Raw genomic sequence first — 25,497 nt, 5'->3', positions numbered from 1 at the left:
TGTTATCACCGAAATCAGTAGGAGGATGCTTGTCAGTGGGCTTGAAAATCTCGTGGTAGTCTTCGATGATGGGGTTAAAAATGGGAGCGAAGAACGTATATGCTTCAGCATCAGGTGCATAAATTCAACTCCACTATCCAAATTCTCAATACCTGATTGAATGCAGTCCAAAAGAGTGGCCCCCAAAGCGGTTTTCTTATTTTTGCAGGCATCGAAAACTTCCTTTGTCAAGTATTTTTTCAACAAAGATTTGCAGTCAGTAGCAGCTTGCAACTTTTTGAAGCCGGCTTCCAATTTGTCAAGAGTAGCTTGGTCAACCATGATTGCTTTGCTATAAATTTGTCGTCGATATCCCACACTTCGGAGTTTGGTCACTTTTGATAATATGTGATAAGATGGCAGATGCTTTTCGTAACTCCTATTATAAAAATTTTTAGTTCGATTTTCAAAAATAATTATTTTTTTAAGTCGTCGAAAATGTAAAATCAGAAATTTTAGACTAATGTTATGAAGATCCTTCCGTGTAGTGAGACCGTATCGTTTCGTTGGAGAATATTTCTGTCTTGTTTCATCCAAAATCTTCGACATAGGTATCCCGAGATTAAGAGAGGAAGCAAGATTAGTTTTTTTTCTTCTTTAGACAGAGGAAGCTTACCTACTTCTAGCTCATGGCCTGACTGATACAGAACTTTTATTTCATTTGTTTCATTAACAGTTTGTGCCGATACATTAATCATAGCAGGACAGGTACAACCAGATTTTACAAAACCTCTTGCTTTTAAGTGTCGCATTCTATTCTCTTTTGAGTTATAAATTCAATTTCGATGGCAGCTATAATAAGACAGCTTGACGCCATTTTCTTTTTCTTTTTTCTGAAGAACTCTTGAGCACGAACGACGACTGATTTTCTTTTTCAATTTTTTTAATCCACTCAATAAATTCTTCGTGAATGCCAATAATTCACGAAGTGAGTGAGTTGTGAATCCAAGAATTTCAACGAAATACTATGTTGCTCTAATAAATGATCATGTAGGTTCGATATAGTCCGGAACTTTCTATTACATATACCACAGAGCTCATTACATATCAGATCAGGATCTTCAGAATGCAGTTTCGCATATGAGAATATAAACGTTTTCGTTCGTTCAAACGTTGTTTGACACTTTTCACAAACAATCGGATAGGTTCTGAGAACGGCCATTTTTTTGGCCCTGAAAAGGGCCATTGCAAAGAATATGTATGTTCTTTGGCCGTTGTGTTAAATGTTTTTACACAGCGATCGAAAAGTAACAGCGAAAATACCCCGTATTTACTTCACTGTATTCACTTTTTGATAAGAGCGCATGCGCAGGACTTACTCCCCGATGGAAATAATAGAATCGCCTCACTCGTAGGCTGCCGTTTTGGGATGTAGACGCTAGTGGTTTAGCTAGTGGCTGGATTGTTCCTCCGCTATTCTAACCTTCTTGTACTAAACATCTAAACTTTCGTTGTATGCAGGTGGCCACACGTTATCTTTCATTGGCTTTCTGTGGCATAATTTTAATGTTTTTTTTTCTCTTAAGGAAAATGGCTGAAGATCTTTCTGCAAATTTACAAAGCTATCAAATTCAACTGCAGCAAGTTCGTAAATTCTTATTTTTATGTCAAATAATTGTGCGTTTATGTGCTTATGAAAATTCAAATATGATACATTGTTAGATATTAATATTCATCTCCCAGTAAATATATTTGTTTCATGTTTTTAAACTTATCCGAGATTTTATTTTGCGATGTTATATCCATATTGAAAATCCAAAGGATTTTACTTTTCTCATTCACATTTATTGTATCGTATATCTTTTCTTATAGAAACTGTGTAACGAAAAATGTGTGCATTTCGTGTACTTGATTTCTTCGTTAATGTTCTCTTATTTTAACTGATGTACTTTTATAATGCTATACTGATTCAGTATATTTTTATAGGTTGAAGCAGCGCTAACTAACGATCCAAGCAATGAAGAACTGCTAAAGTTAAAGAAAGATTTGCAGGTAAGCCATTTTTTCGTTTCTTTTGTAGTTGTACAATTTTGCATATCTATTCTAGTGTTGAATAGGAGAAGCCTGCATATGTGAAAAATTGTTTGTTTTTATTCGAGGTATTAGTTATCTTATTCCACTGCCTATCTGTACGATTGTGAAGTTAATACCTTTGCTTGTCTATCGTTATCTATTAAAAAAATTATTAGTTATTTATTCAAATCATAATAAATAAATTTCTCTTTCTGTATTTTGCTTGATGTTTTTTTATGAAAAGTGGTTATGAAACTGACTGACTAGAATTCCTGCCCCCCCCCAAAAGAACTAAAATCTCATTTTTGCTGAGATGATAAAATACTTTTTTAGCAATCTTGCATTATCCGTCCACCCATTCTGCAAAGTCCGCGATCTTTGGCTATTAATTTTTCACTAACCTAATACATGAAAAGCAGTAGTCTTTTAAAGAATGATGGTGCACTGAAAATTACATGAAAGAGCAATGAATTAACGAAATTAAAAGCAGTAAATATATGTATAACAGCAACAAATTACCTAAATTAAAAATGAAACGACCATCCATAATAAAACTTTCTTCTTTCCTGGCCATCTGTTCATATTCGTGCTTATCTGTTTTAATTTAATAAAACATAGTTTAAACAGGAGCTGCCAAATTCCTGATATTTCAGAGTAAATTGGCACTGCTTTTGATGTGTGCAACAAACTGTTTTAATTTCAAAATTTAAGGAAAAAAAAAAAAAAAAAATTGCACAAATTAATTTCATCGAAGTTTCATTCTTCTACTGTTTACTACTAAGCAAAATGCTGTATTTCTGAAAATATTTAACACTTTCTTTTCCATTAGCACATAAACTTCACAGGGGAATTAAAAATCTTTACAAGGAGAAAAAAATCACTAATCACACTAATCACAAAAATGATTCTCTAATTTCAAAAACGCACACATTACCACTATCACCAAGATAGATTACATGCTGACATAATGCATGCACATCCATTAGTATAGTGGCAGAGGTTCTTAACCAGAAGGGAATGCTGTCAGCTTTTATTTACTCATTGAGTTCTAGTGAATAAATATATAAAAAAAAAAAAACTAAACGTGTTAAAAAATACATTTCTATGTATTTTGGAATTTTAGAAAGGGCAAATAATCGTCTAGCAATGGTGAAAGGGGTGCAGGGGGCAAAAAAAAAAAAGAGATGAGAACCACTGCATTAGTGGTTTGCCTACTTTGGCAACATAGAGCTTTACCCTGGATTCTTGTCAGTGTTGGGCAGATAATGTAATAGTACCACTATTTGTGTTTCTGATCTTCAAATTTTTGCAAAATACATGTTCTTAAAGAAATAAAAGCAAAGGTTTTAAACTGAACAATTATTGTCATGTCTGATATTCTGTGGTATGCTGTTTACTTTGAAACACGTGTAAAGTTTTTAAGTGTCAATTTTTCAGTCTGCGGAATGTAGAAAATCTGAAGTCTACAGCCGTAATATGTATCATTACTGGGTCACCCAGTAATCTCAAAGTTGCAGACTCTGCTTCAGAAAGGGGAAGTGGCTGAACAGTAAGAAAATATTGTTTTGTTTTTACATTAAATTATTATTAAGGTAGGTGCAAAACTGGTGCCCTTCCTGCTCTTCAACATCTGTTAATTTTTTTTAGTAATTGTTGCTACCGCAGAGAACCTGTTTGATGACAGTTCAGTTTTTGCTCACCAAGCTAAGCGATGGTTTTAAACTTGACATTAAATGTGAAATTAATGGAAAATAAATGACATGAAACACATTGAAGTAAAATGTAGCTTGTTAAACATATTGGGTATATATATGAATTAAAGTTAGGAGAAATAGTATGACATCATTAAGCATGTATAAACTGAATTTATATTTACGTAAGTTAGCAGGTAAAAAAAAGTATATATATATACTTTTTTTTACCTGCTAATAAAAATTAATTTAATAAAAATTAATTTGTTAAACATAATATGTAGTATATATAAATTAAAGTTAGTAGGAAAAAAAAAACATGTTATTAAACAAATGTAAGTAAAATTTACCATTAAAAGTAAAATGTTAGCTATTGAAATCGATTTCTGATAGAATGCAGTAATTTGTTTACTTTTTTATTTCCCCAAAATTTGTGCCATTAAAGTACTTTATTGAGAAACAAGTATTCAAAAAGCAATCTGCTAGATTTTCTAGTAAAAGTTTACAATTGGGTGCCCCTTGTTTTCTGGTGATTCTTTTTTGACGCCAAGATTGGTGCCAAGAAGGCACAATTTCGAGATGGCCGCTACACAAAACCAAAATAAGAAGTCAAAGAATTGCACAAACTCTGTGTCCATATACACATCATTCTGTTTTTACTTAAAAAAAAATCCTAGAATTGCAGGCATTGCGCACTGCCTTAAATTTGCTTATGTACACATCAATCTATTTTCATTTAAATAAAATCAGGAAGCTAAAACAAAGTTAAAACTATCATGGTAACAGTAAGTGAGGTTTCATCACCAAAATTAAAAAAAATTATCGCTATTCGAAGGGGCACCAAATTCTACACTAGAGCCGATTTTCTTTGAGCAGATCACTTTTAGGAAAGATTGTATGAAAATCGTACAAAATAGCAATAAATAACTGAAAAATAAATTACATGTGCAAAAATAAGGATGAGTGGTACGGCAAGCAAGAGAAATGGTTTCTACCTATGAACAGCGCTGCAGTGAAATTTCTAGCTTTGAACTGTTATTTTTATATTTGGCAATGTTTCCATTTACTGGGCTCTCTGCGGTAGTGGTTCCGAACTTGTACTTTAAGTATTTTTTATGTAATACAAAATATTGATTAAATTTATAAGTAGGAAGTAATTTTAAATGTGATGAGATACATACATTTCTTTATAGTTATTGCATTTATTTTAGATACTTCTAATTTATGCAACACAATAAAAACTGTTTTATGTATTTTAATAAAGTTCGTAAAATAAAATGCAAACATTTCCATTGCTGTGAATTTCTTTCAATGAAACTATAACGCTGATTTTTGTTGTTTGACTTCTAAATTAATATTTCCATTGCAGTTGAAAACATTACTAAAATGTATCCCAATTCTAATATTGAGAATAAAATATATAATGCTGTGCTAGTTAACTTTACAAATAAAGTTTCCAGTATCCTCTACGTCTAAACATTTTGGAGGGATACTTTTTTGTTTAGCAGTTTCGTACCCTGCAGACAAAGATACTAGATTGTTGCCAGTTACCGAGACCTATTTTTCCCACCTTTATCTTTCATATTACAAATAATATGTGCCAAAGTGCATCATTTAACATGCAATTCCATTCATATTGTATAATAACTTTTTGCTAGAATTAATTTGAATCGTTAGTACAATAAATAAAATGTTTCGTGCATCGCATAACACACTGACTGCATAATTTTAATTAATGTTCCTTGTATACGCTATCATTTGCATTCAAAATAAAAATCTAGTAGTGATTAAAAAAATTAGGTTTATAACATAGATTGCAGTCTTTTATTTCCTGAGGTTTTTGAGTTATTTCAAATTCAAAATTTTTCAAAAATCCATTTATTTTAAGTACATTTTTGTATTTCTCTGTAAGGTATTTTTGCTTTGAAAAGCGTATTAGATTTCACAAGATCTTAGTTTTTATAAATTTATAATTTCATAAAGATTGCAAAACAGAATTATAGAAGAGCTAGCAGGGGTCATTTTATTTATGTGAAGTAATTATTGATACTCTTCTTAAAAGATTAAATATTTGCTGAGTTTTTAAATTAAATTTTTGTTGATATTGTTATTAAAAATGTTTATTTTTTATATGTCGTACTTCTAATTTCCTCTTCTTGGAAATAGACGAGACATAAAAATAAGGTACTTACATTAATGTCTTAGCAGATGTTGCCAAATTTTTAGAACAAGCCAAACTATGGCAACCATGCACATAATGATTCTTCAAGCAACCATGTTCATAGCAATCCTTTAACACGTTGAGCTCGGCGCCGAATTTGCTGTTCTTTCCATTCAGCCGGCGCGAGAGATCAAGCGGTACGAAGTTGCAGGGTGATCTGCGACTTCATGCACTGAGTAGAGCTTATCTTTTGGTGAGCTTTGTCGGCTACCGACATCCAAGCCCTGCCTGTGCGTGACAAAGCTCGTGGTTGTGAACGTTAATCAAGCCAAACGAAAATTCCAGTGCCGGTCTCCAGATACCGACGCCGGCCAAATAAATATTCCAGTGCTGGTCCCCAGGCTCAATTTGTTAATGAAGATATGATGCCGTTTTTGCATAATGCACTTGTTGAATTTACTGATGATGGATGAAACATCTATATTATTTCTTAAGGAATACAGAATTTTAATGCCAAATTTGTAAAGAAAGCAATGTGTTTAGCGACATGAAGTGGCAATTCTCTCTCTCTCTTTTTTTTTTTTAAGTGAAAACTTTTTACTGTGTACTCAAGAAGAATAGTGCCACCCTCCAGAGAAAATTACAGAACTATTTGAAAACAAATAAGTTTTATTTTTTAAATATATCACATAATCCTAATTTAAAAATTAAAATTTGTATTTTAAATTTCTAAAATATGTTGACATTTTAAATGTTGGCAATGTTTGCCAACTTACAATAATTATCGATACTTCAGGAGTCTTTTAGTGTAAAATATAAATTAACATTTCATGCTGAAATAGTTGCTTAGATCTGTAAACTGCATATCACATTGCCATTAGTTACCTTAAAAAATATAACCCATATTATTTTATAGACCTTTATAATAATCTTAATATTTCAATACCTTCCAAGTTCAAATTAATTCAAGATTGTAACATCATAGATTTTAATTGTAGATTCCAAATTCTTTCAAAATTCTATTTGAGTTTTAAAATTAATGTTGATTTGAAAGTTTATTTTGCTGAGTTTTACAGTTTTTAGGACGTATCTGAAAGTTATTTATTGAAAATTTTCATAAATAAATTTGAGTATGATTAATGTAAAGATGTATTGCATTAAGATTAAAAAAATCCCAAAATCGTTTCATTAAAGTGCTGAAATTTAATTGTTGAAAAATTTTTGGAAATCTTATGTGTGGATGAATATATATATATATTTCATTTTAATACTAAATTTAAAAATTACTGAAATTTTATTTTATTTCTTTTCAAATAATTATTGCATGTGATATTTATTGCTGTGCACATGTTAAAATAAAAAAAATTATCTTTCAGGAAGTTATTCTTCTCACAACTGAACTTATTACTGCAAATTCAGAAAAAGCTGCCCCTACACTTAGTTATGAAGGCTCCAGTAAAGAATCCAGTGCGCTCCAGTGTAGGTGGAACACTGGAGACAAGTGTCTAGCTCCCTGGTCTGAAGATGGGCAGTAAGTTTTCGTATACTTATTGGGAAACCATTAATTCTGTTAACGTTTTGGTAGTCATCAACAAGCTCGACTTGCATTCGAGTTACTTATTGCAGTGGGCACAAATGAACACAGCTCATATTGCAAGTTTTTGCCTAAATGGTAATGAACAAGTTACACTCACAAATGAAATTTTTACCCTAATGCGTGCAGATCAAGTAGGCTCATTCTTCAAAATAATCGTGCAATTTTTAATGTTTCAAATGAATTGAGCTTGCTAATTAGTTGATTTTACTTGGTATAGATGGCAGTAAGAATACTAGCTCTTGCATATCTGCTGGAAATTTTTTTTCGGGAATTTTTATGTTATATTTTGAATTATAACTAAAAATGACATCAGAGAAAAAGTTAAAGCGCTTTTTTTTTTTGAATGAGGAGTCTGATTCTGAAGATAAATCGGTACTTTTCCGTTTTGCCGATAAAGTCGCCGATAATGGTACAGCTGATGCCAAACAGAATATCTTCGCTGGTAACCTTTTACGCCTCATTTCCAAAACAAGTCGCAGCCATTTCTTACCAGCTTGATTGTTTCTTTCAATACTGGCATACAATTACATAGAATATTTACAAAGATAATTAAATTTTATGCCCTAAGACCATTCACGGTAATTAAGCCAATTAGGATGTATAGAATAGATGAATGAAATAGATCACACCTCCACTCGAAGGCGAAAATATAGAAAAGGCAAAATCAAGGGTTAAATTCATTAATTCTAATGAGAATGCACCAGCGAAGTAAAGCACTGCGGTTTTACATAATTTCTGAGTAAGCTTTTCGTACGAATTGAAATAATTCTTGCATTTAAACTTGTATTCTAAATTAAGATTTAACTTGAAATTAATGCAGATAATTACTGAGAGAATTATATTTTTGTAGCGTAGTTTGCGTGAGATGAGATCACTTAGAGTCACGTGATACGAACCGGCGAATCAGGATGTTGAACCATGATAGCATAGTAAATTCTTAAATTAATGTCTTTTTACAAATTTATTGTCTTTATTTATTGGCTTTTTACAAAATTTTAAACCATATTAAAATGTTTATGCCTTCAAAATAAAAAATTCTTAGAACTAACATTTGTTAACATTTTTTATGTGTATACTGTATGTTGTCGCCAACAAAGTCTGCTTGGCGAGATTTGCGTTCGCGAAACGGAAAAGTACCGATAAATCTTATATCAGATAATGACAATGATTCAGGTTAGGATACAGAAATTTGTTTTGAAAATTCAGCTGATGATTTGAGTGAAGAAGATTTAGTTGTGCGAAATTTCGATTTTTATACAATTCCATGTTTCGAAGTTTACTACACACAAGAGGTTATATAAATATATATGTATAATATTCAGTATACTATGACTTTTTTTATTATTTTCATATAGAACAGTGTAAAATAATAACTTTCTATAAAGATGCTTATGTATTTTCCCTTTCCAAAGGTTCTCTATATTTCTTGTGTAGTCTGAATGACCTTTAATGAAACATCAAAACAAGTGCTCTCTCTCTGTTCCTACAGTGACTGTCAAATTTTTAAGAAGGAAGAATCGCTTAATCTCATAACTGCCAAAGGATTAATGTGTTGTATGCATGTTATTTTTCATTGGCTGACATTTGTTATCGGAGACTTCTGTTTTTCAACTTTATTTGCAAATATCAGTTGTTAAATATTAGCAAAATGACTTCATTTTTCTTTCATATATACTATTGATCTTTTTTTTAAAAAAAAAACCTGCTTATTAAAAAAAAAAAAATATTCAAAATGCTTTTGGTAGAGAAAAGTTTATTCAGAAAGTTCTGAAATTGGAATCACATAAGTATTTGTACACTTTGAGCAAATAGTTTATATTCAATAAAAGCATGAAAATAATGGAACGTTCAATATTTCTTTGGATATCCTTTAGCTAAAGTTACACTTTTCATTTGCTCTGGCATGGATTTAATTAATTTTTCATGAAAGAATGTTTCATTTTGTGCTATTCCTCTGTAGTAACTGCTTTTAGCATATCTTTTGAAGAAGTGTCATGTTTCCCTTTTCTTTCCTTCAGCTCAGTTCATACATGTTCGAAGGAATTAGTCTCAAGAATATGGAGGAATTGGGTAACTTTAGGACAGTTATAAAATGGTAATAAGTGGAAATACTTCAATTCTTCATGTTCACACATCGTGACTGAAAGTTATGTGAGTCGAAGCTATAAAATGTGTATAATTTATTCTGTTCAAGGAAGTCATTTGATCAGGGTTCGTATGGTCCTTAAAAGTCCTTAGATTTTTTTTGGTCCTTAAAAAATCCTTAATTTTGGCCAAAACCAGCAGAAGGTCCTTAATTTTAATCATCTGAAATTTGTGTCTGTTTTTACGACTGCCATTTTGAGTGTGAATTAGCATTTTGGAGGAATATTTTTGGTGATTTGCTGACAAATATGGTTGTCTTTTGAATGGGTTCATGGGTTATAGTTTGTTTCTATTTCTAATATAAAGGATGGGATATAAAGGAATATAATATAAATGATAGAGGAAGATAGTATGCCATAAATGGGATTTTTTATTCAGACTATCTGAGGTTCCTGCTGTCTCTTTCAGAAACCTGCTGGCTAGGGAGTTGTGCCATGGCCAGTGCATTGATTGATGTTGGCCAGGATCACACTTTTGGCCTTGAGTGGTTATGGGTAGGGACAGGGCACACTAGATTGTTTACTGCCCTGATGCAATCTGTGCAGATCCTAAATTCTTCTGCCTTCCAAAATTCTGCACTTTCCCCAAAAATTCTACTGTCCAGTGCCTCCATAACTTCCAAAAATATTTCCATCCCTAATTTTTGCTACTTAGTGTTCCTTTAAATTCTAAAATTTTTGTGACCTCTAAACTTGCAGCTGGTGTGGCCACAATGGTTGCTTCTGTTCTGGTGCCAGCTCTGTGGGGAGATTGGCATTTTTCTGTCTGACCTGAGTACTAGATGAAGCCCCAATATTGCTGTGTTATTATATTAAACTAATGATCTGGAATTGCCAAAGTCCTGATGATTCTGAATGCTGGACTTTGTACTCTGTATTTTGTGTATGCATGCATGTTATGTAATAATTTTTTTCCCTCCGTACATACTATGTAATAATTTTTTTTCTTCTGTAGATACTATGAAGCTATTATTGAAGATATAACTGAAGATGGCCAATGCACTGTTCATTTTGCTGCCTATGGCAATACAGATGTATCAGATGTAAGTTTTTTAGTATTTATGCTGTAGAGCAAATCTAGTTAAATATGATTATTTTACATATAAATGTGATCTGCTTTTTCTGTCTATAATGTGTTATATTTTGTTTATAGCTCGAACACTTACGTCCTTTGGATAAAGATCACGATTTTCCTGAAAGTTCTTCGAAATCCAGGTAAAAGCACTTTTATACTTCATTACATTATTTTGCATTACTGTTGATGATCGAAAAAAGAAAGTCTGCTTTTAAATTTCGATTTAAATTTTTTTTAAAATTATTTTTTATTTAATTAATGTTTTGATTTTTTGTCGTTGTTCACCTCTTTGTGCAGGGGAATAGAAATCAAACTCTACAATAAATGTCATAAATATTTTGCTTTGCAAATGCAAACACAACATAACATTACATCTTTAGAACACAGTTGTAATAAAAATAATCGCGTGTTGCCACATTGTTGAAACAAAATAATGAAAAACTGTTTATATAAAAGTGGAAATAAATTATTTTTAGTGTTTTGTGAATAACAGCTGTAACACAGTTAATGTCATAACATAATATATGCCTCTGTAGTTTTTATTATTTCAAAACATAATGAAATATTATTAAGCAATTTATCCATTTCTTAGCATTGAAGTACGTAACTATGATTGAATAATTTTTTCATGCTGCTCATTAGTTTTTTTTTTTTTTTTTTAATTCTTTGGTATTAAAAAAAGGAATGGATTAACTGAGTTCACCATTTGTTGATACGTTTTTCTTGGAGTGCTTGTATGCTTTTACTTTTTCAGTATATGCTTGTACAGTTAGAGTAGAGAGAAAGGTACCCCTTTTATTATCGCAAAGTTGTTTCATTTATCCCCAAGTGATGGTTTATTTATGGTAGCCTGAATAGTTGAATGTTATGGAAACCCAATTATGACGTAATCGGTTGCATTATTGTGGTGAATTTGTAAAGGCTTGTTGTGTGTGTTGGTTAGGAAGTACATTGCTTGTTTTCTGGTTTAGATGGTAAAATCTCTGAATGCGGTAAGATTAATTTGAAGTGTCTGTATGATAAGGAAAGAAAGAGGAAAAGAGCATTACTTGACTGGTGTGTAAATAAAGGTTTATTTAGTAGCTATTATTAAGTGTCCTGTTTGTAGGAAGGAAATGCATATGGTCGGACGATATGGCGCTATGGAGGATAATTTTTACTCTTATTTTGTGAATTTATGTGCTGATGCCAGTATACAGATTCTAGTTCAGATAATTTTAGGAAGTTTTTGGATGCTGTTCAGGAATTTTGTTTGACTGAAGACGTGTTAATTTGTAAATAAGGTAAGTGGATATTTCCTTTGTGTAGTGCAAAGATGGAATTTCTTTTTTTATGTTATTTCACTGTTTGATTTAAAATGTAGTTTATTGAGATTATATATTTTTTTGTTGGCTGCTCCTTTGACTTGTTAAGTGAATATAGTTCGGTGTGTACATGGACAGTCAAGGGAGTTCGCAATATCTAGTTTGTGCAATTCTCTGATGTTTTTTGAGGTGAAAATAGATTGATGTGTACATGGATAAAGGGAGTATTCAATGCCAAGTCTGTACAATTCTGGGATTTTTTTAAAGTGAAAATAGGTCGATGTGTACATGGATACAGAGTTTATGCAATTCTTTGTCTTGTTATTTTGGCTTTGTGTAGCAAAAATTGTCGCTTTTTTTTAATTGCAAGAAAGAACAAATATTTTTTATTATATTTATTATTTATCATTGTTATTGTGTATCATTTTATTTATTTATTATTGAAAATATATAATTAATTTTAAAATTATGAACTGCTTTATCTGCTTTTGTTTTATAAAAAAAAAAAATTCTCGGTATTCACATGTTATCCCGTTGACCGTAAAAGTTGGCTCTAAATTGACAAAGATCTCCTCAGTCTTTGGCCAAAAGTTGTGCCAACCATTCCTGCAGAATTCTGAAAGAACTGAAGCCTCTTTTTTAATACACAGTATGTATTCAGCTTACTTCATTTCTGTACTGCATAAAAAGTTCGTCGATTTCTGCTACTTTGATAGACCTTATTTCACTGGAAGTTCTGTTTAGAATGCTTGAGTAAAAATTTCTACATGTAATTTTTCCAGTCTATTACTGTTTTGACAGTCATATTCAGCTGACCATCATGTTCATTAATACCCACTTCCTTCATGTCAATATCCCATAACTTTGAAAGAAATCCAGTGCTCGCTGTTCTGTAGACGTGATGCCTCAAATTTTAATCATTCTTTTTCCTCCTAAAATGCAAGAAAAAGTGTAAAATTAACAGTTATTTATATCCTTATTCATAAAAAAAAAAGGGGGGGCCTTATCGAGAATTAATTGGGTACTTCAAATGAAAGCAAGATAGTGTGAGTGTGTTGCGCTTATTCATAATTGGCACTGTACATGCTATTCGGCACATGAGTTTCACGATTGACTGGATAATATATAGTTACTAAATTCTCTTCATATGTATATAAAAATTTCTTTTGTTTCATAAAAAAAAATAGTAAAAAACTATATCTTGGTCAAACTAAATGTTTAAAAAGCAGCAAGACAAAAATTATGAATTTATCTTTTTTATTGTTTGTTTTCTTCAATTTATGCATTTATTGTATATAAAAAAATGCATATACATATTCAGACCAATATTTGTATAGCTTGAATAATTAAAATAGAAATTTAAAACTGTTATATCCACTTTAAAATATTTGCAAGTTACAAATTCAGAAAAAACTCACTTGCAAATATTTTTGAAAAAAATTTTTTTTGTCTTAATTTCATTATTTCTAGGAAAATCACACAAATTAATAATTAATCTGAAAACAACAATGATTAGCAAATAACTATGGTTTCAACAATGAATGCCATATTGTATATACATCTGAGTATTTTTTGATGAAAGAAATGGTTGAAACCTTTTTTTCTGTATTTATTTAATCTATTATATAGTAGCCTTATGTCGAGTCAGAATATAACTATTTCTGGTGAAAACCCAGATTAAATTAAATAAACATATTTTTAAAAAAATCTTGCATTTTTAGTTTGTGGGAAAAATTGGGGACTGGAGTTATTTGATAGATGTTAATCAGTTACTTTCCCATGTGTAAAATTAATAATTAATCTGAAAACAACAATGATTAGCAAATAACTATGGTTTCAACAAGTCAATATTCCATTGATTAGCATATGAAATTTATTCTACAGATTAAAACCATTTAAAATTTAGATTGATGAATAAATGAAAATTGCAACACTTTTTTTATAGACAGTGTAAATCATAATTAAAAAATTGTTTTTATATAAATTTAGTAATTTATATTATAAAAATTGTAATTATTATTTTATTACAAATTATATTGAAATCATAAAAATCTTAATTATGTTTCTGAAATTTAAAAAAAAAAAAAAAGTTACTGTTCTCTTTTTCTGTAAGAAGTTGCTAAAAAGATTCTTAAATATTTAATGTTAAAATGAAAAAGTACTGTGTCAGTTGTTACTATAATTAATGTAAATATGTAATTAATACATTTGGATGGGAATAAAATAGTTTGAAATGAAATTACTTGGCTAATTTATCTAATTATGGAACCTAAGTGCAAACAAACCCATTCTAATTGCAGAACTTCCAACTCAACCAGATTTATCAGGAGACTCACTTTTTTTTTTTTTTTTTTTTTTCTTTCTTTTTAATCTCATCTTCTGGTTTTTAACTTATCTGGATTTAGATTATTTCTTTTCCAGGTGTAAGAAAATAATGCAGAAGTTTTATAAGAATTGTTGATTTCCAAGTATGAAAGAAAAAAGAATTACTGTGAAAAAGATTTTGAGAAAATTCTTAGAAAATGACCTCACCCCCCCTTCCAAAAAAAAAAAGAGCTAATGCTTTTATATATACTAGCAGCTTCGCTGCCAGCCTTCGTCTGGCTTATAAATGTACCGGAAAAATGGATGAAGGGAACACCAAATGTTAAATTTAAAAACTGCGTAGAATTTTACTCTGCAGAACAACTTCATAAAAAAAAGTTATTACATATAAAAAATTACAAAGAAATAAGCACTATCCCTTAATACAAATATTAGTTATCCTAATAAATAAATTAACCAACTTCCCTTTGAAAAATCTTAAGAACTCTAATGGTATAAAGGAGGTTAAGAACTTTGTTTCCTAAAAAAAAATCACTCAAAACTTTTCATTATCTTAAAAACAGTGAAATGAGCAATGAATAACATAAAAGAATACCAAAAAAAAAAAAAAAAAAAAAAGGTTCTGAAAAGCAAAGTATAATTAATGATATTTTATCTTATATTTTCAAGAGAAAAAAATTACAATGAAATAAGCTACATCCCTTAATACGAATATTAATTATCCTAATAAAACAATTAACCAACTTTCCGTTGAAGAAAAAAAAATCATACAAAACTTTTCAATATCTTAGAAACAGTCAAATAAGCAAAAAATAACATGAAAGCAACTCAAAAAACAAAAAATTCCACGCAGAATTTTACTCTGCAGAACAACTTTATATAAAAAAAAAAAAAAAGAAAAAGAAATGTATTATATATTTAAAAAAATAGACAATGATTTATGTCAATCTCTTAAAAACAGTGATATAAGAAATACAATGAAAAATTGTTGCCAAACCCATATTTCTAAAAGAATGAAAAAATTCAAAATTATGCAATTTCATCAAAAATCTATCAACAACAATGAGAAAGGAAAATTGTTGCCATAACCACATTTTTAAAGATGTGAGAAGTGTACTCGGAAGCTTCATTTAAAAAACAAATTAAGCTACATCCCTTAATACAAATATTAATTATTCCAATAAAACAATTAACCAACTTTCCGTTGAAGAAAAAAAAAGATCATGCAAAAATTTTCAATATCTTACAAACAGTGAAATAAGCAAAAAATAACATGAAAGCAACTCAAAAAACATAAAATTCCGCGAAGAATTTTACTCTACAGAACAAATGAAAATGAAATATGCGAATCTTTTAAAAACAGTGACATAAGAAATACGATGAAAAATTGTTGCCAAACCCATATTTCTAAGAGAATGAAACTATTCAAAATGATGCTATTTCATCAAAAATCTATCAACAAAAATAAGACAGGAAAATTGTTGCCAAAATCACATTTTTAAACATGTGAGATGTGAAAAGTGTACTCGGAAGCTTCATTTAAAAATTTTTTTAAACATACAAAATATTATCCTTTTTCCAAAACTCTTCTTCTAAAAGCAGTGGCAAGGATGAAAGTTTACCGTATCCAAAAATCAAAGAAAAATAAACTGCACATTTTTAAAAATAAACTTTTTTACAAAAACTCCCGTTGAAAAGATGTTAAGCTCACTTTGTTAAATAAATTCGTATTTAATCGATTTATTGAAACACAAAATTTATTTTAAGTTCGTAAAATAGTTAAGCGCCTACGTTTCATGACGATGTGAAAATGGAGTGTGTAGAGTAAAATCTCGCTTTCCTATAACCCATTATGTCTCAAAATACGCGATTTCGTCGCAAAACATAAAGTTAAAAAAAATTCGAATTTCAAAAAAAATCGCTTCGAGGTGCACTGCTTCTTGTCTAGATGCACCTATGTACCAAATTTCGTAGCCGTGGGTTTATTAGCTTACGCACAGCACGAACGAAAGACACACAGACAAACTCTTTCTTTTATTATATGTAGAGATTTTAATCCTTTGATGAAACTTAAAATTGTACAAATTCTCTTTTCCCCCAGGGTCTAATTCTATTTGACCTGGCCTATTTTTAATACATTTCAGAGTTATATAAACCATTTTCTGAAGAGTTAACATTGATTACTAATTTTATTACATTTAATCATTCGCTAAAATTGCTGTCATATTTTTATGCACATAAAATTTTACAATTACTAATTGTAAATAAATTAGCATAATAATTAGTGGACTATTGCTAGATTGAAGATGAACAGCAATCAATATCTATTTTTTACTTGAAAACAAGTTGTGAAATAAAATCACGGTGGATAATGATAGTGAAGATAGATCAGAAGTGATTGAAGTAGCTATGAAGAAACACAAGAACTAAAATTGAAAGTGAGAGTAGAATAAATATGTGATTAATAATGGTGACGGTGATCCATCTGGAAGCACAAATGCATCGCAAAAAGAATGAATTTAACAGGAAATAGATTATGTGTATGTTTTACTTCAGTTTTACTAGTTTAATAATTTGATTGATGCATTTTAAAATAAAATTTGAAGTATTAAAAACATCATTTTTTCTTATTTCAAAGTTTGCAGCTGAGTTATTTGTATACAAGTTGGAAGTGAATGAGAATGTTAAATTATCTTATTCATTAGCTTTTTTTTTTTTTTTTTTTCCCTAAAGGATCTTAACTCATTCTTCATATTTAATTTATATTGGATTTCACATTAAACCAATGTGAATGTGTCTTTTGCAGAAAACAAATCATTCAAGCACAGAAGGAATATAAAAAGAAAAAAGCCCAGAAAAAGGCTCAAAGGATGAAGCAGTTAGAAGAGGAAAGAGAGAAGGAAAAATTGAAATGGCACAGTTTCAATGCTAAAGTATGTGTGCAATTTAGTTTCAAAATCTTATCAAATTTATGTAGACTCATGAAAAATTTGCATTAAAAATTATTTTAATTTGTGAAGCATTTTAAAAACAACTATTGCTGGTTGCATATATCTCATTTTGATTCCTTTGTCTTTGATTAGACTGTCATATTTTATAGCGGATTTTCTGCTCGAAGATTTTGTTTAATTTATTCACTTTTTAAAAAAGCTGCTAAACATTTGCAAATTTGGTGGTGTCACAAAATTTGTATTTTAAGCAAGTGTTCTTAGCAGACATTACATTAGCCAGTTCTTCCTTTTTTGGAAATGAATCATTTTATTGTGTGTCAGTTTGGCAATTTATTAACATCTTGGAGGAATTTTTTAACAGATAAAATTAAGTTATAATATTAAGAAAAAATGATGTGTTGCACTTTTTCTGAAAATAGTATTAAAAGTAATCATTTTTTGCCTACTTGTCATGTTTTAAAATGTCTATTTCATTTGAAGGACTTTTTGAATATTATGATTCAGAATTCTTGTATCCTTTCTGAACTATTACAAAGCAGTGTTTAGAAAACATTTTAGTGAAACCATAAAAGCTGTGGCAAAGATATTTAAAATTAATTTCATATTCACTTTTCTGTTATGGTAAAAAATCCTCTGAAATTACACTGGTCATCAAAATTAAAGGATAATGATAGAAATAAAACGGAACTGATACATGATGAAAAATTATTAATAGAAATTTTTATAAAAGCATTAGTTAATATAAATTATGATGTTTAACATTTGACTATTTACAAAATATTGAAATTAAAACCACTTATGGAAATTGGAAAATGATGGAAATATTGTCTCTTCTTGTGGAAAAAATTTTACTTTAATATTGTGTATAGTTATCTCAGACAGATATGCATACCTCAAGACTTGATTTCATAAACTTTACCAAAATGTTTATCAAGTCTAGTAGAACTGCACACCAGTCTTCTTAAAATGCACGTTTTTACTTCTGAAGTGTTCAGGAAGGTGTTTAATACCTTAAGACATTTCACACGTGCCCAAGTTGAGTGAGTAAGGTGGCCAGTCCATTCAAGTGATATCTTCTGTTTACAAGTATTCTGACACCACGTATGCTCGATAAGGCCAAACATTATCATCGATTAGTTGAAACTCTGGGCCAACAGCATTCCTAAACAGTTTAACTTGGGGTTCTAATACCTTGGCTACATATCTCCAAGTGGTTACAGAACCTCATTGAGAGATAAGCAGCTTTGTGCTGCCATTTGTCATTATTCCTTCCCAAACCATTAAATACTTCGGCCACAGACAAGGGTAGACAAGTTGTGTGTTTCTTCCTCTCTCCAGATCAAAACAAGTGTAGAATCGCTCTTCAGATTATATCTGGACTCGTCAGTAAACAATATTTTGGCCCATCCATCTTGGCTTCATTGAAAATGATGACGGCACCATTTTAAACAGGCTCCTTTGGAAGCTGGAATGAGTGGTCACAAACCATTGGTTTTCGTGCATACAGTTCAACCTAATTAAGCCTTCATGCAGCAGTAGAAATGGCTAATTCAAGTTTCTGTGGCAGCCTGAAAGTCTAAAACCAGATCTCTTGTAGTCTCTTTGCAGTTTATTGGAGCCGACATTGACAGAAAACAGCCTTCTAATGCGGCTGTTGTTCTTGGTTGCACTTGACCAGCTGTCTATCAACTGATCCACTGTTTAAGAAGCGACTCCAAACTCTTGATATGACACCAAGGAATATTCAAATTTAGGGTGACCTCTGTTTATGTTTAACCTTCGATTCTACCAATTATTTGCCACATTTGACCTTTGCTTAAATGATTTTTTTGAGTTATAACTACTGAATACTGATCATTTTCAGAAATCACATTCACTTTAAACAAAACTACAGACCAGAATTGCAACATACATCCATTGTGCACACCACATTGTCGGTAACCAAATTTGCATATTTCCGATGCTAATGTATGCTTAGAAGTGTAATTTTGTGTTCAATTGTATTTAATTAACATAAAGAACCACAGCAGTTGGCATTGGTTGCAATATTAACTTAGTTATGTTTTTTTTCTCTAACCTTTAATTTTAAGGATCAGCATATTTTTTAACATTCAGGTACATGTCACTTTATAGCTTTCTCTAAATTTTTTGCCCTCGTGAAGTTAAGTATGCATTACAGAGACCTTCAGCAAATCTCTGGGCTGATGTTTCCGTAACGTAATCAGAGACAAAAGAATAAAAATCGAATAAGATAGCTACTGTTTTTCTAGCAGACTATTTAAATTTTGTCAGATACATTATTAAAAAATAATGATTTATTTTACCAAGAAGTGTTTTTACCACTTCAAATTGTCCACCATGCTAAGGAATTATAGAGTGACAAGATTTACAAGTTTGCATAGAAGATAAGTTAATGGCTTCATACTCCATGTAATGAATAAAGTTTGGTTGGTAGTAGAGTGTAATATGATCACAAATCTTTGGGAAAATTCTGCAAGGAATATTTTTAATGTAAAAGAAAAAGAGCGAATGCTCCAAAAATTTCATCTAGTTAAATGGTTAAATTTGCTGATTAGGTAATATTAAATATTAGATTTAAAATTATTTAAAATCATTTTTAAATTGCCATATTCTAGAATTAGAATAAGGACAAGGCAAATGAGGTACTTAGAGCAAATAGCTGTGAGAGGTGCGAAATTAGAAACACATTTCTAAAATGAAATTTTCCTTTTTAATTTTCACATTAAAACATATCAAGAAGCCCCATTTAAAAAATATATATATATATTTACAGCAAAAAAGAAAGGGAGAGCACTGTATTCTTGATTTTGTGTATCATTATTGGTGCTGTGTGACAATCTGGTTTTCTGCATTAATGTTTAGTCAGGTTCTTGCTGCAATATCAACACGATAAACAATAAAGTTATTTATGTATGAATTATCTGATTTAAATTACCTTCTTTTATTATATCTTCTGTGGCTGCAGGCAAACATCTAGAAGCGAAATGTACTATACATAAATTTTTTCTTCCATTTTTCGAATAAAGTTTGCCTTTGAATAAAAAAAATGTATAGTTTAAGTTTTTGTTGCATTTTATCTGTATTTAATTTGTAGAACTGTACAAAGCATCCAAGCTATACATTCGGCTATTATGGTTATTGAGAGAACTTATAATTATCATTAGATATTGAGCTTAAGTTTTTTTATCACGAATAGACTATAAAGAGTCAGATTAAAGCATGATCTATGCTTTTCTGAATTGTTCTATTTTTTATATGAAAGAATAAAATAAAACATTTAATAGTAACAAAAAAGGGAGGGAAAGGTTTTGAATTGTTCACTAAATAATTAAAATAAATGTTCCCTTTAATTATAAAGAACTAATATTAAATAAATAGTATTTTGCTGAATTAATTAATGCAAAAGAACATTTTAAAGCTTTGATTTAGTACTTAAGTAGCTGATATAGTTTAAAGTCTTTAATCCAGACGTCCATAATCCAGAATGATATATAATCCGGACCTCAAAGCTCCAAACTTTCTGCGCATGCTCATAATACCTTTACGCATGCGCGTTTAATGTTTGATGGACTGTATAAGCTAGGCTAAAATTATCTATTTCAGTTAATGTTGCAGATTGCATTGTTCCTTAATCTACTAATTGGATTCGGCTTATTATTTTATGTTTGATGGACTGTATAAGCTAGGCTAAAATTATCTATTTCAGTTAATGTTGCAGATTGCATTGTTCCTTAATCTACTAATTGGATTCGGCTTATTATTTTTTGCAGACCGTTAGAGCAATTTTATAAAAAGTAAGCTTGCACTTTCGATTATGTCAAAAAGAGTTTCTGATTCTGAGCTGCCAAAGGATCTACAAAGCGAAAACATGTTTCAATGTCCATCAAACGAAAAGCGGAATTGCTGCAAAAAATAGATAAAGGCATGAAGAAAATGACAGAGAGGTTAGTGGAAACGAAAAAATTTCGATTGACGAGTTAGTCGGTATTCTCGGCACAGCAGGACTTGAACAGCAGAACTGAACAAGAAATTATGTCTGTTTATAGAATTGAAGAGAAAATATTAGCACATAAAACAAAACAACATGTACTGGGGAGCTAAAAAATGAAATTTCTTACCTCAGTACTTATTATTTTGTATCACAGTCATTACACATGCCAAGTTGTCTTCCTCTTCATCAGAGGAAATAATCAAAGATTTGCATAAATCTTCAATTCAAACCCAGTAGTCATTTTCTACATGAGTGCAGTACTTCTTCATTATGCATGAGTGCAGTACTGCATCATTATGCTTTCAAGAGCTTCTTTTGTAATTTTTACAGGAGCATTTTGTTTCACAAGCTCCATTAACATCACTTTTCGTAAAACTGGAGAAAACTACATTTTTGTTAAGTAACCAATGGATAATTTCTTCTTTTTGGCTTGCCACAGTTGGACATTTATTTATTTGAACAGTGTGGTAGGAGGCATTGTCTAGAATCACTACAGCATTTGGTGTAAGATTCGAAATGAGTTTTTCGGAAGTCCACTTTTCAAAAACAGTAGAATTCATTTGCCCGTGCTAGTCCCCGGATGTGGTATTTGCTTTGTATACTATAGACGTATCAGGTAAAAATCCTGCATCTCCTCCAGCACATAAAACAATTTTTTTCGATGCATTGCTGCTTTGCACGACTCCAAAAACTGCTTCCGATTGCCAACACTTTGAAAATGTTATGTTGCTGTTCACCCAGGTTTCATTCAAGTAAATGAGAGGTCTTTTACGACAAAATTGCCTCATTTTTCTAAGATACTGTGTTCTTTTTATCATAATGTCACTTCTTTCAATTAAAACTTTTTTCTTGTTTTGGCTTTTTCTCCATACAAATCCAATGTTATGCAGTACACTTCTTAATGTTTCTCTTTTCCATTTCAAATCAATCTTCTTGTAGCACATGAAGTAATTTTGAAAGGAATGAAATTTTTTTCCCCTTAATATAAAATTCATGAACAGTTCTTCGAATCACATCGTATTCAAAACCATCTAAACCAATCCTATTTAATACTTCTTTATGGGGCTTTTTTTTTTTTTTTTTTTTTTCCGGAGAACTAAAAACTGGCTCTTCCTCCCTTTCTGCCTCTCAGCGAATTTTCTTTATTGTCATCAGCGATACTCCTGCAATGTTGCTGGCTATTTTCGTGGGCTGTGAGATGAAAATGCTAAGTTTTCCATTTTCGGCTTTGATGTCACAAAATGTAATGACATTATGCAGCAGTTTCTTAGTATCACTGTGAAAAACTTTGTTTTTACCAACAGAACACATTTTAACAATAAAAACAAGCTATCTCTAACGCTTACACAAAAGATCGCAATATTGACAAATGTTAAGTAAACAATCTAAATAAATTCTGTGTAAATATGGTGGAAACCTATTGATTGGTTTTCTTTCTTTACGACAAGAAAGAATACATCTGCTAAAGAATATAGTTCCTTGATTTTAGTGACCTTATCTTTAAAAGTAAGCAATGAACTATACATTGTTCATATAAAATTCATACATTATGAAAAATATTGCAACATTCTAGGTTTCTGGGCTGCAAACCAATTTGAATCTTAGCACTTTTTTCTACAAATCTTAAAAGAAAAAGGAAAAAAAAAAAAAAAAACTAAAGGCGCAAAAGACAATTGATACAACATCATCACCCAATGACATAAGGATTTTCTCTCCTTCGATCATATAAATTCCCTTTTACGGACGAAGAGAGAACTTTCGCATGACCTCTCACCTTGCAGCACTTAACTGACGCCCCTTTTGGATGATTCTGTGTGTTTTGGTGAAATGCCAACAGAGGCTTTACAATAGACGGTCGAACAATAAAACTGTGCTTTAATCCAAGATATCCGTGAATGACAATTTAAGAATGACTTTTCATGAAGAATTTCCTAGGAGAAAACAAACTCGAATTCATGTTGTATATGTATAAAGGGACCATATTTTTCCAAAGCGAGATAAAATACTGTGAAAGTACTTTCATCAGTAAAAGCTTTCCCTCTTTAGTCGTAAGGTTTTCTCAGTATAAAAATGTAAGAAAATTTTAAAAATGAAATAAGTCAAAGAACATAAAATCTAAAATGTCCAATTTTATGCTAATATATTTTACATCAGAATTGAATTACAAATAGTTCAGTAATCTGAACCATGCACTGGAAAGATAATTAAAATCAGTTCGGAGTCCTATTGAAATAGTATCACTGCACAGTATAAAAAACGTCCCGTTTTTCAGATATCAAGGTTGTTAGCTATGTAATAGTATTTCTTGTTATAAATTGAGCAAATTTAGTGTGTAATGTGAAGTTGTTAAATATAAGTAAGTCATCTTCTTGCAAATAATTTTTTTCCCTCGATTTTTTAGGCATTTAACAAAAAAGGTCATGTAAAGAAGAGTATTTTTGCCTCACCAGACAACATTAACGGACGAGTCGGCATTGGGACTTGTGGCATCGGTGGAAGACCCATGACAGAATTCCAACAACAAGAAAAATGGAGACGGCCAATGGGAGGCCCATTGAGCAATTTAAAGGCAACAGCCTTAAAAGGACAGTCATCACATATGTAATAAAATCATTTCACTGTTTTCCCATCTGCCTGTACATATAAAAGTCATTTTAAAGCTGGAGTTCAGCATTGGCTAAACATCAAGTTTAAGCTGTTAGAAATCGTTTAGTCTTGCACGAAATACAAGTTGATTTGAAATGTGGTGTTGCTGTTAATGCAAAAGTACATTTCACTGAAAAGGCCTTTGTAAGTAATTTAAAGATTGACTGCAGTTTTTCCAGCGAAATATTTAAAAGTCACCAAGATTCTGTATTTCTCAAGACTTCTTTTTAATCGTGTAATGTTTATATTGTGAAAGAAGAGAGAATATGCTGAATTACCTTTTCATGAAAAATTGAGATTTGGGGATTTATCCCAATGTTGTAAATAAAATAATTATTATATTATTGTATTGCTGCGTTGGTCTAAATTTGAATATTTTGTATCACAGCTAAAATGTAAATTATACTCAACTTGTACATACACTCATTTATAGCTAAAGATGGTATAGTTTTTATAAAAATGGGTTAAACAACTTGGGATACTATAAAATGTTTCTTGATGCTCTTTTGTCAGAGGGGTCTGTGTTTCTGAGAACATGAATAAGCTTTAGTGCTGATAATTATATTCTTCTTCTCTAACATGATATTTATTATCAAGAATATTCTTTTGCATAATGCCAGTGTGCTTGGTATGTACCTTCTTAATTTGGCTGAGCCACCAACAGTATCTTTAATTTCAGTATATTTTCAAGTTCTAAAACAAACTTCACAGTGTAATTTATCTTATTAGCTTGTTTCTGGCAGAGTATATTTTAAATGATTCTTTCCATTCCTGAATTGATGGAGTTATTGATCAAAGATTTCAATTTTAAGAATATTTAATATTCATTCTAAGTACTTTTGTTATCATTCAATGTTCCCTAAATCATTGGCTTTCAAAGTTTGAAATATATTCACCTGTATGTGCTTTTTATTCATCGCCCCCTTTTTTTTTTAACTTTCTTAAACCGGCGGTACAACTGTAGTACTGCAAAATTTACTTGCTCTTAAGCGGGCTATGGTACAACTGCTGTACCAAGCTTTCCATTCCTCCTTTTAGAGTAATTGCCTATCTTTAGATTCTCTGGGTGGTCTAGTTTTCTCTTCAGAGCAGCCTCTGGCTATGTAATGTTTCCCATTTCTTATCTCTTTGGCTAGGTTTTTGGCGAAGACTGTAGGTTTTGTCTCGCACCAACGTGCTTGAGAAAAAAACAGATGCTATCTCTCTTTCAGTCATTAGAGCTTTTTCTCGTGACTTCTGTGTAACTCGCGCTCTTATTCACTTCTTATAATGGCACCTTGTTTCAAAGGTCTCAGTCAGGACGAAATTACTAAGTTGCTAAGAGATTTAGAAGAGGAAACTTTTGCTGATACAGATTCGGACTGTTCAGATACAGAAAAAATATGTTTTAATCAATCTTTCAATGAAGATAAAGTTGCCGATAACTTCAAAAGCAACACTAATAATTTATTTGAATGGAGACAGCCAAGTGAGCATGACAAAGCAAACATATTGATCTTTACTGGTAAACCTAGCATAAAAACTGAATTTTTGGGAATT

General features: G+C 30.8%; 1 protein-coding gene across 1 annotated transcript; it reads left to right on the top strand.

Annotated features, from left to right (window-relative positions):
- Nucleotides 1-1,471: 1,471 nt before the first annotated feature.
- Nucleotides 1,472-24,307, top strand: Spf30 (survival of motor neuron-related-splicing factor 30). The gene is made up of 7 exons (XM_035354193.2): nucleotides 1,472-1,623; nucleotides 1,966-2,031; nucleotides 7,281-7,435; nucleotides 10,601-10,688; nucleotides 10,799-10,860; nucleotides 17,156-17,282; nucleotides 23,714-24,307. Exons 1-7 carry the CDS (start codon nucleotides 1,495-1,497, stop codon nucleotides 23,915-23,917), a joined length of 831 nt encoding a protein of 276 aa, XP_035210084.1. The 5' UTR covers nucleotides 1,472-1,494; the 3' UTR covers nucleotides 23,918-24,307.
- The last annotated feature ends 1,190 nt before the right edge of the window (nucleotides 24,308-25,497 follow it).

The sequence above is a fragment of the Stegodyphus dumicola genome, chromosome 10 (genome assembly GCF_044657685.1).
Source record: "Stegodyphus dumicola isolate Sdum_Otavi_A_Nest chromosome 10, ASM4465768v1".
Taxonomy (NCBI): domain Eukaryota; kingdom Metazoa; phylum Arthropoda; class Arachnida; order Araneae; family Eresidae; genus Stegodyphus; species Stegodyphus dumicola.
The sequence above is the reverse complement of the archived record's forward strand: the minus strand, read 5'-3'. Positions and strand labels throughout refer to the sequence as shown.